General features: G+C 37.6%; 1 protein-coding gene across 4 annotated transcripts in view; it reads right to left on the reverse strand.

Moving 5' to 3' along the window:
• The window catches only part of UHRF2 (ubiquitin like with PHD and ring finger domains 2), a 78,612-nt gene that overhangs the window by 11,444 nt on the left and 49,400 nt on the right, over positions 1-17,768 (reverse strand). For all 4 annotated transcript variants that reach the window (XM_079330020.1, XM_079330021.1, XM_079330019.1 and 1 more), the window contains exons 6-9: positions 11,100-11,286; positions 7,643-7,766; positions 7,147-7,254; positions 3,532-3,636 (exon numbers count right to left, since the gene is read on the reverse strand). In XM_079330020.1, the coding sequence (XP_079186146.1) occupies positions 3,532-3,636; positions 7,147-7,254; positions 7,643-7,766; positions 11,100-11,286 (524 nt within the window). The remainder of the gene's footprint in view (positions 1-3,531; positions 3,637-7,146; positions 7,255-7,642; positions 7,767-11,099; positions 11,287-17,768) is intronic.

The raw sequence follows: 17,768 nt of genomic DNA on the forward strand, positions 1-17,768 counted from the left end.
TTTTTATAATTTCTTGGTTTAACACTGCAGTAAAAAGTGCCAATTGATAACAGAGGGCTAAAGTACAAATTTCATTTGTAAATCAATAAGAATCCCTTGCATTAAGTGCAGAGTCTGAAAATTGTTCTTGCTGAGTCTTTCCCACAATCGCCCCTGATAGCAAGAACCTGGCAGTTTCATGGCAAATTCCACCACAGTGAAAACATTTCACCAGTTTAGTGTTCACTAATCTACATATCTGAGCAGTAAGAAAGACAGCCTCAAAGCAGAAAACAGCAGAAGGTGGCTAACTGGTGATGGAAGTAGGGTAACACTTTAAAAAATCAAAGTTCTAGTTAGCTACTGCATGTGAATTCCTTTCTGAAGGTTTTCTTACTTCTTTCCATGCAGTGTCCAAAAATGGTGGATTTCCAGGCTTTTAAAATGAACATTAATATGTAAACAATTCAGGCTACCCAGTGTGGATTAATTATCTCTTGTTCCATTAAAAATCCATTCTGACTTTGAACAAGACAGGGAGAAGACAGGGAGTCTTTTCAGGTCAAAGACCCTTTCCTGTAGTGCGAGTTTACTCAGGAGATACAACAGCTTTTAGAGACTGCATTTTAAAATTACAGCTAACTTTGGCTATCAGCTGGACATGCAAAATTGATTGGTTTTTTGAGGGAAAAAAACCTGCAATCTGTACAACTAATTTAATTAGCCAACGATAATTCCAGTTAAAGCAATGCATTTAAAATCTAAAAGATGTGTATTTCATATTAGATATTCATTTCATGAAGTGGTTTGTGAATGCTATATTACAGGCAGTCAATGGTTTGGTGTAAAATAAACAAACCTAAACAATGAGTATATTGCCTGAGGTCTCAGAATCATTTACAAGAAGATACGACTGCTCACACCAGGTATTATTCTCCAAGAGATTCTTAATCTCAGTTCAGAGATTTATCATATGATTCCATGTGCAACAACATTTATAGAAGAAACAGTTTTTGTTTGGACAAAATTAGAGCACACCACACAATTAATTTTTCAAGTTTAAAACACTACCTCAAGCCAGCAGAAACATGAATCTTTAAGCTTTTGACAGACAATAAGCAGCAGTTTCAATTTGATATATTAAAAAATGGCACAAAATAAGAAGGCAAGTTTTCAGCACAAAAGTTATACTTCTTCCTCTGCTTGATCAAATGACAAATCAGAATATATTCATCATGAACACTGTGATGGCACAATCAGTGCTAATGTCCAGTATCTGGTGTGTAAATGTTTATCTGTTCTGAAATAATGCTTAGATTATAAATTATTGAAAGACTTCTCAATTTGTTCAGCTAATTCTCCTATTATGTTTACTACCAAAGCAATACTAGCAAAATAAAGGCTAACTATAGGTAAACCATGTAACTTGTCACTAGAATTAAGTTATCCATTTTCAGGAGAGAGATTAATATGCAACTATTTTATATGCATGTGATAAAAAATTACGATAAAGCGCCATGCGCAAAACAATTTCACCCAATGCTCATTTTGTAGGCTATGATTGTACCTGCTCTCAATCTTGAGGGTAAATCTGACAGAACTGATAAAACTTGTTATTAATGAGCACTCCAGTACCTCCAGAACATCTGAACTTCGTAAAACTGCAGACAATTGTGGAGCCCTAGGATTATAAGTTTCTAAAGGCATGGCATAAAAATGTCATGTCACGATCTGAAAGCTAGGCAATGAACTCTGTTTCCTGCAATGTGCTTTTGTAATTATGTTACCACAATGTGGGCTTTGTTGCATAAAGTATATAAACAGTATAAAACTCTTCCAAAATGAATTTATTTCTCAATTTTATAAAAGCTTACACACAAGCATTTTTGTCACACCATTGAAATTCAAGTAAGAGTCACCTCTCTTTTTTGGTACTCAAAATGAATAGATGTGAGCAGAGGTTTTAATGTGTATTTAAAAAAAATACTCTCAAATTTCACATCTCAAGTTAATTAGATACTGAGGACACTTATAAGTACAGAATTCAATTTTTCTGTGCATATTCTTACATGATTTTAATCTCAATTTTCAAAAAACAAGGAAAATGAAAGTAACTTGTAAGATAAAATTTGGTACATGAAAGAAGAAGAGAAGAAAAACTAACTTCAGTAATGTAACTGGGAAAAAATCCTTTGAATTATTAGTTAAAAGACGGAAAAAAACCTGACATTCATATAAGTTTTTAGGGTATTTTCTGCAACATTTCCCTCCTACTATGCCTTTTCAAAAGTATTTATGTATTTTAGACTATGACAGTACTTAGGTGTCAACACAACCATTTAGTCACAACGTCACTTAGGTGAATTCAAAAGGCATGCAAAGGATCCAGTTAGGTTTACTATATAGTTTGAATTGAATAATTGCCACCTCAGAAATAAGAGTACATCAGTATCACCAAGAAGAATAAAAAGAGGAGTCCACAGCATCCCAGCACAGCACAGCTACTGTGAAGCTGTTCTTAGGGTCTGAGAGCCTGGGCTGGGATGGACAGTAAGGACACAATATCCAAACACCAGTCCTCATGCCACTTGTTCAAATAGAGACACACTCCCTCAAGAGGCAATGCTCTGCAGCAGCATTAACAGCAGCACCAGCAGCTGGTAGATGCTGTTGGCAAAGAATATAGTACATTCTGATGCTATTTCATTAATATGCTTATTTTTCTTTTTTCAGTGCCCTTTTCTTTGTGATTGACAGCTACGCACATTTTAAAAAAACAGGGTTTCTTACTGCATTATCCTTCAACTGATCCATGATCCAGAATTCCACCTGATGGACTGGAACTGCAGGAAGGGATGTACCTTGTCTAAACATCACTCAATTGAAGAAAACTGCAATTTCTTCATAAATAAATATTGGACAACACCATGAGATGAAAATGGAAAGCAATTACTCTTTTTTTTTGGCAGTATAACTGCTTTTGTTGCTCTACTTAGATGTTAACACCAAAGCAGAATTTATTCCCAGCACCTTTAGGGATCATAATACAAGATTCTGAGACTTTGTTAAGAAGTTCTGAAAGTGCTCATTAGCAGGAGCCAATAAACTTCAGAACTTCATAGTTCTGAACTATGTTACTATCAAGCAACACTTATCCTTTATTCTTGCTTCGTGAAAATAAATGCATCACATACTTAGAAATACTGTTTGGAATGTAATTAAATTGTGAGAAAAGCAGAACATAAAACATATTACTTGCACGTAATTACACTATCAGATTCTATATTACACTCAATTCAGACTCCAAAAGTATATTGAAATGTAACTACCATAATGTGAAATCTAACGGTACCTGATATTTTGATTTAATGTAAATTTGAGCATAAGCATAGACGTTTCCCCCAGAAACACTAAGAACTACTTAATTTATCAGTACTGGCTATTTTTTTCAGTCTAAACATTAGTTTTGGATTAAACACCAAATATAACTCTATATTTACAGACATTTGATGCGTCAGAACAGCAAGACCATTGCTGGCATGAATGACATACCACTTCATCTTCAAATCCCCCAGCTAGCACGAGTGAATAAGCTCCATCATTACTGCGTCCATGGATTCCACCAACATGGGGCCTGTGAACACCTGCTTCGCTCACCTGGAAACAGAAAAAAGACAGTTTATAGCATTTTTTAAAAAGACCCAGACACCTACAACCACTTTAAAAAATCAATTTTCTGCTTAAAATATTGTACAGAAGTTTCTGTGTCAACAGTTAATGCCAAGCTGCAATTAAAGGTGTGAATTCCACTGTTTCCTCAGGAAGAAAAGCTAAAGGTAAGAACAGCCAGAAAATCACCAGGACAATGTAGGACAGTGGTGACACTGGAAGATGAAATGGTACACTTTCTACTTTGGGGAGAACCTCCAAGATTCTTTTCATAAGCAGTATCTAAGTCTGCACTCACTGCTATACTCCACTTGCAGAGTAATTTAAAACAATTCAAAGGAGAAAGAGATCTACTAGTTTGGTAACATTTTACCATCTTTAACCAAGGATATCCCAATGTAAAGATCATTTAGTCAGGGACTTGTAAGGTAACAACCTGTAAATGTGACCAGTGGAGAGGAATACTGTCAGACTGCCCAAGGAAACAGAAGAAGCCATTGCAACACTAATAGGATCATAGATTATTTCTCCAACCATGATAACTCTGGGAATAAACATTCAAACCTGACCACCTGAAAGGTGCAGGTGCAGCACAATCATTAAAGTCTGCTGGAGCATCTCTCCCACAAAAATTTATTTAAAAATGGTTTCAGACAACTGATTAGTAGAAAAGCCTCACAACCAACCTTTACAAATAATTTTAAAAAATAATATATATTAAATTACACATTTTCTCAGCATGTTATGCAAAAAATACTCTTGGTAGAATGAAGGTTTCCAGCATAAAACCAATTACACAACTCCTTTCTAACTTCCTATCTTCTTCCAGACCTCAATTTTGCCTGCTTTTCTCATTCTGCTTCTTGTGCTCCTCAACTCCTTTTCCCAACCTACGAAACAACTTCCATGGAAGTCTATATTCTTCTGCTATGGCCTTGAAATTTCATACCACAATACATCAAAGATCCAGCCAGTCAAAAATGTACTTTTTAACAACAGATTAGAGCTGTGCACAGTTATTAAAACTATGCAACTACTCAATAATACTTCCCTGCACATTTCTCAGGATCCCAACTGTCTGTGGCTGACTTTCTATTCTGTTGAAAACTTTTGAAAAACTTTTTGAAAACTTTACAAAATTTGACATTATGATTTGTAAATCTGACATTACAGAAGTATGTATATTGGTCCCACTTCTTATTTATGCTGTACATAAGTTTGTAGTCATCTAGACCCCACAGAATTTTCAACATTTTCCAAATGAATGAAAACCATTCCATTCCTTTAATTGTCCTGGTTACTGTTCATAATAATGTATTTTGTTTTCCTAACTCTTCATTTCATGATAACTTAGTATTTGATTTCTTTTTCTGATCACTATTAAAATTACATATTTTTCAAAACTAGCTATCAGAATAATAGCTAAAATCATAAATAACAAGAAGAATAAGCAGCTGAAAGCCAACTACAAATTACACTTAGAAATCTTCCCAGCCCCATGTTTGGTATCCACAACAACTTAGCACTCTCACTTAACTTTATCAGCTATTTGCCAATTTTTCCAGACCATTTATTATGATTATGCTGAATTAAAAAGCCCCACTGTTGTGTCTCTCTCTTTCCTGTTGTATCAAACACCCTTTAATTAATTTCTCCCTCCCTTCTTTTTATTTCCAGGTTTTACCAATTAAATTTAAGTTTCTAGTAGATGATTCAACCCAAAGATGAACGTGATAAAATATTCATGCCAAGGATGCTTTTCAAATGCTGTCTCCAGAAGTAATGTTTAGTCAATTTCCTTCTAGGGAAAAGAGAGAGTTTGTGTAACAAAATAAAAACCAAACAAAAAACTATGCAAATCAGAAACAAAGAGGTCCTTAAATTATCATACAATCTCCAAATTCTCATAGATTTGCTGAGACAATCTTGTTTTGTCATAAAAGAGACTAGTTCATATGAGAAACAAAAGTGTAGTTAAACTTGCTATGTAGAAAGCATTTAAATTTTTTTTAAAAAATGATGGAATGTTTAATTTGTACCCAAAATAAATTAATAATGCATGAATGGTAATTGTCTTTCAATATTTAGTCCAGATATATATATATACACACACACACACACACATATATATATATATACATATATATATATATACACACATACATACATACTACATATATATTATATATACCATATATAATATATGTAAGAAATATTTTTTGACAGATTTTCTGGCGAAAGCAGCACTCTAATCTTGTTCATCCTATGAGCACTAGAAATACTTGGAAAACATCAGCTTTTGTCTAACCAAGAGAATTCCTAACCGAAAGGTAAACTAGTAATTCCAATTACTATTGAAGCAGTGAAAATAAAAATTGATTTTGATACTTTGGGTTTGCCTAAGTGGTTTTAGAAATTTCTCTTACTTATTACATAATCTGGCAGCCAACAAAAAGAAAGCAAGTGATGAAAAGTTCATAAAACAAATCAGAAGAGGCTTTTGATTTTTGGTTTGTCTCTCCTCAAGCAGTTTAAAATGCCCTGCTTTTATTCTTCCCAATATGATGGAAAACATTCAGTTCCAATCATTTGCACATGCAAGGAACAAAGAAATACTGATTAAAGAAACAAAGCAGTATGTATTTTTGTGACTAAAAACAACAATAAAAAATGAAAGACAACGCAAAAATTCATTGCAATTGGATCAGGCTGGAGCAAAAGGAAGGAAGTTTGTAGCTTGCTGGACCCTACAAAATCAGAAAAAAATCAGTACTGGCATAAAATGTCCCATCCTCCCTGCTTTTTTCTCCTGCGCTATTGCATGTTGGCACTGTGCTTATATAACCAAAATAAAAAATGGAGTGGAAAAATTAGCCCCCAATCTACTCCAGACAGGATTATTTTTCTTCCATTTTTTTACCAACCTAATTTACCAGAGTCCAAGGAATATTTGAAACAGAAAATGAGAACAGTCCAAAAAACCACCAAAAGCCGAATATACATTGAATTTCAATAGCAGTATAGGCTTACACTGGTTTAAGCTGTTCATCAGCCTAAATGAAGATTTGGACATCCACTACCTATGACCAAAACCACCTACAGTCAATTCAGGGATAACATATGTTTTCAAAACCTGCAGTCTACACCCCATGCAAGGGATAATCAGCTTGTGTGAAGAAAACTCTTCAGAAAATACTTAACTCTATTCACTAAGTATCCCACTTAAAATTTTAACATATGAATTACATTTATCATAATTCCAAAATACTTTTTACTAAGTTGTATATGAAAAGTTGGATTGAAAAATTGGTAGGGTAAAATCAGCAAAGTTCAACCTTCATTACTCTTGGCATCACTTCTAATAATGAAATCACAATGCATTTGCATTACTTAGTCCTAGTGAAAATGGCAACTGTCAATTAAAAATTTATTTCGTGCCCACCCCATTCATTATTACTCCTACTTCCTTCAGCTACAGCTAGTACTGAAACAACATACCTGAACTCTGAACTTCCAGGTTGTCCCAACAGGAACACCAGGTATAGGCCCATAATGATTTGAAGGAACAATAGTGCATTCCTTAGTGCGACCAACACAGGCCATGCCCTAAAAATACATCAGACAGAAGTAATTAGACAAATGAATTACAATATTAAAGATCATTTGCAAATTCAATGCAGAGATCATTAAATCTGTCTATTATAACAAACACATATGTTAACAATTGTTAAAAGGAATGTTAAATTAAGTAATACGTGGTTATGTATCTGGGAGAGGAGTTGGGCTTTGTCTTTTTTTGTTGTTTTTACCTCTAGTCAACTTAATAATCCTTCTACTGCTTTAACTGCCAGTAGACAGCAGGCAGAATTAAACATTAGCTTGTTGTCTGTGCAACCCAGTACTGAATTTTGTGTAGTGCATATGTAGGCAGAACTATAGATGCAGCACATACATGAACAATCAGAGTAACAGCTATTTCTAAAACACACTCTACCTTTCCCCAGTCTCTCTGGCTTTCAGTACTGGCAGATGGCATCTTTGCTTTCTTTTTACTCTGTTTGAGCTTTTCTCCAGCCTTTACAACTTCATTAGAATCATTTTTGCAGGAAGGACAATACCTAAAAAAAGGTTTTAGTAAATTCTCAATTAACTTCATAATAATGGCAATACATTTCTTGTAGCCAAAATAGCGTCCATTTGTTTATTTTAATTGAAAGTTTCAAGCTAGCAAGCATATACCAGTCTTAAGCAGCTGAAGCCTATAGCTTACAAAGTTAACTCAATATAAATAAATATTGTCAACTTTCTTTAAAAAAGGGTTTTTCAGTATCTTTAAAGGTGGAGTGCTAGTCACAAAACATATAATTATTTTTTCTCATACAATATGTTAGAGGTTCCCATGTCTCCTGTATTTTCTCTTCATTTAGTCCTCCTTCATTTACATCATGTAAAGGAGAGGATAGCTGAGATCAGAGTATGCTGCTAACCAGTACTCATGGTCTGTTACGGTGTCCTGCTCAGTCTGTCCCTATTTTTTGCTGGTAGTGCAACAAATTTCACTACAGTTTGCTGAATGTCCAACATAGCCAAGGTATGACATAATGTGTCTAGAAGCACACAAACACACACTGACTCCATGACACTGAAGCCATTTGGAATATAATGCTGAGGATCACTCCAACTAACACAAATCCATTCTGGTAGGAAAGCAGAGATACTGGTATACACTGACTACAGCAGAGAGAGAAAAGGAGTACAGTGGTTGTTCTGCTGTTTCCAACAACATTCTTATCCTGGTCCAGGAAAAACAGTACAAAGGTATGTCCATGTTTCTGGCTCCCATAGGCTGGATTTGGTCCATACACTGTTAGAGGAGAGCCTGATCTACACTTACATTGATAACCTTGTTCAGGTAACAACTATTGCTGCTGCTGCTACTATTACTACTACTACTACTACTACTACTACTACTACTACTACTACTACTACTACTACTACCACCACCACCACCACTACCATTTGAGATTAAGTTTTTTATGTGGATATGAATAGAAGAACTAATGATTAAGGTTCACAGGAATAGATTTCACTATCTCAATAAAGGTGTTGAATCATTGAAACAATGAAGTCAAGTAGATTAAAAAATAAAAATGTAAGATGCTGAAATTGCCTGACACTGTGACTTTGATGGGTATTGCAGCTGCTTACAGAAAAAAAAAACATGTAAGACCAATTAAAAGAACAAACATGACATAATGCAAATTCATAAGGTGAGTCTACTAGGTGAAGTTAAATGGTAAATTCCATGTTTTTTGATAGGGTAACAATATTACCTGAATATTTTTTAGACTGAATCTTGTAGGGAATATTAAATACTATTTCACATGCAGAGTAACTTAATCTCCGCAAAATAAACTTATCCTTTCCCAAACTGAAGCCTTAACACCTGAAGAGAGTTTGGCAGATTTTACATTCCAAATGGAAGTATTTCCAATTCTAAAGCAAATTGTTTCTAAATTAAGACTCAGACAACCATGACTCTTTGCTAGTATGCAAGAGGAAGGGAGGGCACAAATTTCTTCTTTGGTAGGAGATGCTGCTTTGCCCTGTGCAATTGCACTTCTATATAATGACAAGCATTAAGAGAGTACAGGGCTGGTGACACTAAGCGTCCAAAACTAGCTCACATAAGCCAGGTCCACAACTCTACCTCTACCACCCTGTGACTTCATCCACAGATGCAGCTATCTACTTACATATATAGATCTTAAGACTTATTCCTAGCTACACAGTGAACAAAAACAAGCTAAAAAGCTTTTCCAATGAATTTTAATTATATTAATTAAACTTCTGGAAATTCATTATTACAACTGGGTCGTTGGTCAGAGACAGAGAGGAGTCTCAGTTACTCTCAGAGATCCTTGTGACAGAAAGCCATGTTTATTGTTCCTCACTTCCTTTTACAGGGGTTTCACATCTCCCACTCTTGCACACGTGGGTGGTTGAGATCTCAACACTGCCCAGCTCCCTGGCCATGATATATCTGCATTTAGGGCTGAATGAGATTGGCTGAGGGTCCCTGTGTGGGTTTGAATGCAACCAGTCCTTGTTCACCCAGGGTCCTGCTTATCCAACTAGGGCTAGCCTAACTGAGTTTCTTATTTATGGTCAAATTATTTGGCCAGCTACAGACTAGGTGTGCTGTGATAATTTTGGAGAATGGACCAACACTGGCTCTGGACAGGAGAAGGATTTGTGATCAAAAGGTTCACCATGACACAACCATGGGCACTCACAGCCCAGAAAGCCTCATCCTGGGCTGCATCCAAAGCAGTGTGGGCAGCAGGGCCAGGGAGGGGATTCCACCCTTCTACTCTGCTCTTGTGAGACCCCACCTACAGTGCTGCATCCAGCTTTGGGGCACCCAGCAGAGGAAAGACATGGATCTGTTGGCAACAGCCCAGAGGAGCCATCAAGTTGATCAGAGGACTGGAGCACCACTCCCATGAAGATAGGCTGAGAGAGTTGGAGCTGTTCAGTCTAGAGAAGAGGCTTCAGGAAGACCTTATGGCACCTTCTAGCTAGTTTAGATTTTAGTAAGAAATTCTTTCCTGTGAGGATAGTTGCCCCATAAAATAGGCAGACCATCAGGCACTAACCAATAAACATTATGGAATCCAATAAAGTGTAGGAGATTGAGTTATTAATTTACAGAGAGTGTTAGAACTTCCAAAAGATTTACACAGGTTTTTACATAAAATATAATCACAAGATTCAAAGAGATTCCAGGCAACATATTCATAGACACCTTAGACATTTAATGAATTCTATGGAAATCTTTCTTAGAATAAAGTTCTATTTATTACTCATTTATAAAGGATTAGCATCTCGAGTAAGTCATACACAGGTGATAAATACGAACTGTGTAAATTGTAGACAGCTAATAAAGACATAAGAGTAATTACATAAGAAATGAAGAGTAGCAATGTGGTGGACCTTCCATAGCATGAAAAATGAATGTATTAGAGGCAACAAAGAGTACAGGGGCAGCAGCAGGAACAGAGGATGAAGGGGGAGAGAAGCGTGAGCATAAGAGAATTGCTCAAGCAGTGAAGCTTCTAAAAAATGAAAAGGCTGAGGAGCAACAATTGTTGATAAATACAATCAGATCAGGTAATGTCACAGAAGATCACAATGATCATAATGACTAAAATGAACATACCAGTCTTGAAATTTCATAATGGCCATTAAAACTTATCTACCAATCAATTGTGAATGATTTAAAAGAATTGTCTTGACAGAAAACATAAGCCTTGTATTAAGCAGATGGATGAAAACAGCCCAGAATTTAAAAACATCTTCAGTACTTTTTCTCATGAGATGCAAATATCCAAAAAGGTATCACGTATAAAATGTCAATAAAAGTAAGTAAATCATCCTCATATATTTACCAGTCTTCATCTTCTGGTATCTTGCTTAAAGGAGGGTTCAGGCAATATATATGATAAGCCATATTACATTCATCACACAGGAGTTGCATGTGAGCATCCTGTTTGCCACCACACAAGTAACACGAACAAAACCGGCACTCCTTATCTGGATCAGCCCTACAGTGCTTGCATTCAGGGCCACTTTTTCCTGTCAAAAACAAAGAAATGTCAAATGCCATGTATCTCAGAAAAGTGCATTACTGTATCTAAAGGAATAATTATCTGTGAACATGAACACCGCTCTCTTCAAAATGCTTTTTTTCTTATGAGGTGTTTATCTACTCTTAACAAGATTTCTTCTGATGTACAAACAAGCCATAAAAAACATGACTAATCATCAGCTTCTCTTTATTTTCTCCTGTTTTGCTCCTGAAGATGTACATTCCCCCTAAAGATGGAGCTTTCCTGGCTTTTGAAGCTGTACAGCTTATAAACTGTTCCTTGTAAGTTAGCTAGTATAGTGTAAGCAATAAAAGTAAAAATTTATCTCAGGAGTTTATTCTTGAATAAATATGAGGTGGATCCTTGATGTACCCAGAGGAGTTCCGGATACTTACATATTTTTCCTAAGTATACCGAGAAGGAAATTAATGGCTAAGAATTTGCAGAATCCAAGTCCCTTTCTAATAAAGAAAAGCATGCTCTCCCAAATCAATAGAATTTACAAAGACATTGGCCTATGCAGTTGTAAGTTATCAGTGTAAATCTCTGTGAAAAGAAACTCTGAAAGTTTTCTAAGAAAGGGGGACTGGAAGGCCAAACATTGTGCTGTATCTGAAGTCCTTCTGGAATACCTTGAACAATACTTATATCTTCAAAGGCAGAACCAACTAGATTAAGAGTGGGAAGAGGATGCAATTTTGGTTAACAAGGAAGAGTCAGGGGCTGCTGATGAATTAAAAACTGACAGGGGAACACCTGTGAAATGCCTCAAAAGTACTATAGCTTTTTCATTTAAAATGCTGACACAGTTGATAGCCCATCTGAAATGTCTGTACACTAGTATGTGTAACATTGATAATTAGAAGAATTGCAAGTGACTGTGCAATTGGAAAGCTATGATCTAATCACAAACACTGAAATTTGGTGGGACAATTCACCTGACTAGACCACTTCAATTGACAACAACAACTGTTCAGAAGGTTCAGGCAAGAAAGGAAGAACAGGCAGTTTGCCCTTTCTATGGAACTTGATTGCACAAACTCATCTTTGAAAAGCAGTACTGAACAGGTCAAGAGCTTGTGGTTGAAAATCAGAAGTCAAGCCAAGGCTTCTGGAAATATAGGAAATAAAGAAAACCTCATGGTTTGTGTTTATTGCCCACCACTCAATTGAAGGGATCCTGTTGATAAAACCTCCTTATTCAACCTGAGGAAGCATCACTCTGGCAGGTTCTGATCCAGCTGCAGGGATTTGTTAGGACAGTCACCTGACATCTGCTGGAAAAGCAGCTCAGTAAGATATAAGCAGTCCAAGAGACTCCTGGAGAGCATAAAGGAAAATTTCTTAACCCAGGTGGCAGAGAAGTGTTACTGCACTTGCTGCTTACCAACACAGATTAACTAACTGGAGAGGTCAGGATCAGTGGCAGCCTGGGTAGAGTGGTCATGCCCTGGTGGAATTTGTGATCTCAAGGGTTATGGGCCAAAGAAAGGTTAAAGTCAGTACCCCGAATTTTAGAAGCCTGAACTTTTAATTATTTAATGAATTAGGATGGGACCTTCTGGAAAACTGCACTCAGGAAAAAGGAGTGGAATAGAACTCTCAGATCTTTTGAGGGCATTTTTCTTAGAGCCCAAGATCTCTCAATCTCCACCAGTGAGCATTCAGGCAGGGAAGGCAGGAGAGCAACATGGCTCAGTAAAGACCTCCTGGACAAAGTAAAATGCAAGAAGGAAAAGCACTGGACACGGAAGCAGGGATAGATATTCTCAGAAGAAAAGAAAACTGTCTGGTTAAGGAGGGATAATTAGGAAATCAGGAAAGCTTAGGTATAGCTGGAGCTGAATTTGGCAAGGAACAAAGAATAGTAAAAATGGCTTCTAGAGGCATGTTGGTCAGAAAAGGAAGGTTAAAGAAAATGTACACACACAATCCCATCCTCCCCACTATTCCCTAAAATGGGACAGAACTAATGACAATTGACAGGGAGAAGGTTGAGCTATGCCGCAATTTTGTTTGCCTCAGTGTTCATCAGCAATCACTTTTTACACATCTCTCAAGTCCCCAAACCTCAAGAGAGGAACTGGGGAATTGAAATTACTCTCAGTGTAAGAGCAGATCAGGCTCAAGATCATCTGAGAACCTGAACATAGGCACGACCATGGTACCCAAGGAGATGCATCCCAAGGTCCTGAGAGAATTGTTTAATGTAGCTGACAAGCCACTCTCCATCATATATAAAAAGTTATGGCACTCACATCATGTCTGAAAATTGACGGCAGTCAGGGTAAGTTCTCAGTGACTGGAGAAAAAGGAATATTTCAACCTTTCTTTATAAAGGGTAAAAAGCAGGAACCCAGGAACTATTGACTAATCAGCCTCATCTAAGTGCCCAATAAGATCACAGAGCAGACACTCCTGGAAGACATGTCAAAACATGTGCAAGACTGAGGGCGGGTTAAAGACAGCAAAAATTGCGCCACCAATGGTAAATAGTGCCTGATTGGCACAGTGGCCTTCCACCATGGAGAGAATGTATCAATTGTCAAAGGAGAGCTATAGATGTCATTTACCTGTCTGTAAGGTCTTTCATTTAGATCCTCACAATATTCTTTGCATAAAATCATATAATTATAGAATATCATAAGGGGGTAGGGATCGACAATAATCACTCGTGTCCAGTCGTGATCCTGCAGAAGGCATCCCAAGAATCCCTCCATGCATGAGAGCATTGTCCAAAAGCTCCTTGAATACCTGCCAGACTTAGTGCTGTGACCACTTCCCTGGGAAGTGGTTCAAGTGTCCAAGCACACTCTGGGTGAAGAATGTTTTCCTGATATCCAACCCAAACCTCACAACACACTTCAGGCCTTTCCCTCAGGTCCTGCCACTGGTCGTGAAGGAGAAGACATTGGTGTTTGCCCTTCCTCTTCCCCTTACGAGGAAGTTGTAGGCTATGATGACTGACCTCAATATCCGCTTCTCCAGGCTAAGAACCAGGCAAACTCAGCTGCTCCTTACAAAGCTTCCCCTCAAGGCTCTTCACCATCTTGGTGTCCCTCCTTTGCAACACTCTCTAGCTTTATAGCACTCACATTCTTGCTGCTGAACTGAAGAGAGATGGGTTTGATGATTCAAGTGCTTAATAGATAAGGACTTAACTGGATGGCCACATTCAAAGACTAAATAGTCCATATCCAATGGTTCAATGTAAAAGTGAAAATCACTAAGGAGTGGTGTTTTTCAAGTGTCATACTGGGAACACTATTATTTTCTATCTACATTATATCCATTGGAATTGAATGGCCCCTCAACTAGGTTGTAGATGACATCAAACTGAGCAGCGCAGTTCATCACAGAAGCATAGAATCATTTAAGTTTGAAAATTCCTTTAAAATCATCAAGTCTAACTACCAACCTAGCATAACCATCATATGCAGCATTAAACCACGTCCTTAAGTGCCATAGTCACTCACCTTTAGAACACTACCAGGGATGGTGATGTCGCCACTTCACTGGGGAACTTGGTCTAATGCTTCATAACCTCTTCCATGAAGAAATTCTTCCTGATATCTAATCAATACTCTCAGGCACATGGTATGACTCACATCAGCACCTCTATGTCCTTCATGGAGTGAGGGGTTCAGAACTGAACAAAGGACTTAGGTTTTAGGTACCCAGTGCTGAGTACAGGGGGACAATCCCTGCCCTGCTCTTGCTGCCCACATTATTGCTGGAGCAGGCCAGGATGCCATTGGCCTTCTTGGCCACCTGGGCACTGCTGGCTCATGTTCAGCTGCTCTCAGCAGCACCCCCAGGTCCTTTTCCTGTGGCAGCTTTGCAGCCACTCTGCCCCAGCCTGTGTCACTGCCTGGGGTTGTTGTGACCCAAGGGCAGGACCCAGCACTGGCCTTGTTGAGCCTCAAACCACTGGCCCTGGGCCATGATCCAGCCTGCCCTGACCCCCCTGCAGAGCCTTCCTGCCCTCCAGCACATCAACACTCCCACCCAGCCTGGAGTCATCTGTAAACTGACTGTGGCTGCACTCAATGTCCCCCATCCTGGTCATTGATGAAGATATTAAACAGAACTGGCCCCAGTACTGAGCCCTGGGGAGCACCACTGGTCCCTGGCCACCAGCTGGATGTAACTCCATGCACCACCATACAGACAGTCTTTTACCCTGTGAGCAGTGTGCCTGTCTGAGCCACAAGCAGGGACTTTCTCCAGAAGGATGTTGTGGGTAACAGTGACAAAAGTTTTACTAAAGTCCATGCAGAAAACACCCACAGCCTCTCACTCAACCACGAAGTGTGTCACCCTATCATACAAGGAGATCAAGCTGTTCAAGCTGAACCTGTCTCTCACAAACCCTTTCTGGCTGGGCCTGAGCTCCTGGCTGTCCTGCACACTCGGGATGATCTGCTCCATGACCTTCCCCAGCACTGAGATCAGGCTGACAGCCTGTAGCTTCCCAAATACTCCTTCCAACCACAGCTGGGATAGGTACAGAGGAGGGCTGTGAAAATGATCAGAGGGCTGTAACACCTCTCCTATGAAGAAAGGCTGAGAGAGATGGATTTGTTCAGCCTGGGCAAGAGAAGGCTTTAGGGATATCTTTTTTTGGCCTTTCAGTAGTTAAAGGGGATCTATAAGAAACACAGGAAAAGATTTTTTATCAAGATCAGTAATGACAACAAGGAGCAGTTTTAAATTGAAAGAAATGTGATTTAGACTGGATACAAGAAAGAATTTTTTGACTGTGAGGGCGATGAGACACTAGCACAGGTTATCCTGAGGTGTGGATGACCCATCCTAGGAACCTTTCAAAGGATGTTGTATGGGGCTTTGAGCAACCTGATTTAATGAAAAACACCCCTGTCCATGGCAGGGGGGTCGGACTAGAAGATCTTTAAAGGTCCGTTCCAGCTAAAACCATTCTATGATAAGGAATATTAAAACTATGATATTTGAATAATTGCTTTTAAAATAAAACACTTTAAAACTGAAGATTATAAAAGAATCACTGAAGAGGGAAAATTACCTGCTGCAGATAGAAGGTTTAGTGAGATGTGCTGACTAGAAAACCTGAGAAATAAACATGTAAAGCTACCAGCAGTGACTGTTTTGCAAAGTCTTAAAGGCAAGGGTACACTTAAACATACACTTCCAAAAAAGCTATGAGGAATCTATGAGAATATTGCTTCTTGTAAAGTATAGCCTAGAAGACTTATCACACTATAGAAATGGAGGTAATTTATTAGTTTGAGACTTCTCTCCCAAGGATCATTTGAAGAGAAAGTGCTAATGAACAAATCTGAGGGTTTTCCAGCATAGCTACGTTAAACTCACAATCTGTGCAAGGTGTCAACACTAATTCAAGTCAGACTAAGAAATCCCAGATAACTGGTAACTCCCTCAAAATATTTTTAAAGTGATGACTGAACACTCCCTATGGAAAGCCCATCAGTAGTCTACCTCATCCAATAAATAATAGACAGCAGGAAATAGCATATTCTTATGTATCTCTGAGCATCACACATTGTTTAGGCCTACGTAATTAACTGGTTCCAGTTACAAAAATAACTTCTTAGGTAAAAGGTTAGAAATATATTTTTTTTTTAAATAGGAAAAGAGCAAAAAATATCTACATATTTTAGTTTGGTTAAACAATAAGTGAAATTCTCTAATTTCTTCAATATACAAACAACCTAGAGTCATTTTCATGAGATGACTTTCATTTTTCACATTTCTGTTTTAATCATGTTGTAAGTCATATGCCCTAAATATAGCTGCACTATTGATCACATGTAGACAGGTCTACAGGTTCACCTGAACCAACAGTGCAGAGTTTAGTTGCATAAACAATTTTACATTATCTTTTTTTGCAGAAGGAGTTAGCACAAGTTTGGATTCTGATGGAAGTAACATATGTTGATACGGAGGTCTTATTTGCATGTTACATAGAAATATTTGTAACATATTTAAATATATGTTGCTTCTTAGAAATTTTTATTAATATAATTTTATTAATATAATTTTTCAATAGGCTTAGCCTTGCTAATTTCCTCAGTTGCAGAATTTTACTTCCACTGATTAGTTAGAAAATGACTAGTTTATTTATAATTGTAATGGCTAAATGCATATTGATATCACTTTACACATACAAAATCGAATTATCATGTGACCATGCTCAAGAAATAAGAGTTTTTCTGCAGAGACCACCTACACTTTATCTGATGAAGATTTTTTCCATAGTAGGCATTCTAGCTTTTGACAAGGTCATGGAGAATAGCTTAATATGGACAAAAATATAGTCAGTGCATTTGTTGATTGTGCTTACAACAATCTCATAGAATATTTAAGGCCAAATAATGATTTTAATTACATCTGCCATTATTGTAACGAAATTCTGCATCTTTCCATAGCACATAAGCTAAGGGAGCTGTGTGTTTATAGATAGGCAAA

This window comes from Erithacus rubecula (assembly GCF_903797595.1).
Source record: "Erithacus rubecula genome assembly, chromosome: Z".
Taxonomy (NCBI): domain Eukaryota; kingdom Metazoa; phylum Chordata; class Aves; order Passeriformes; family Muscicapidae; genus Erithacus; species Erithacus rubecula.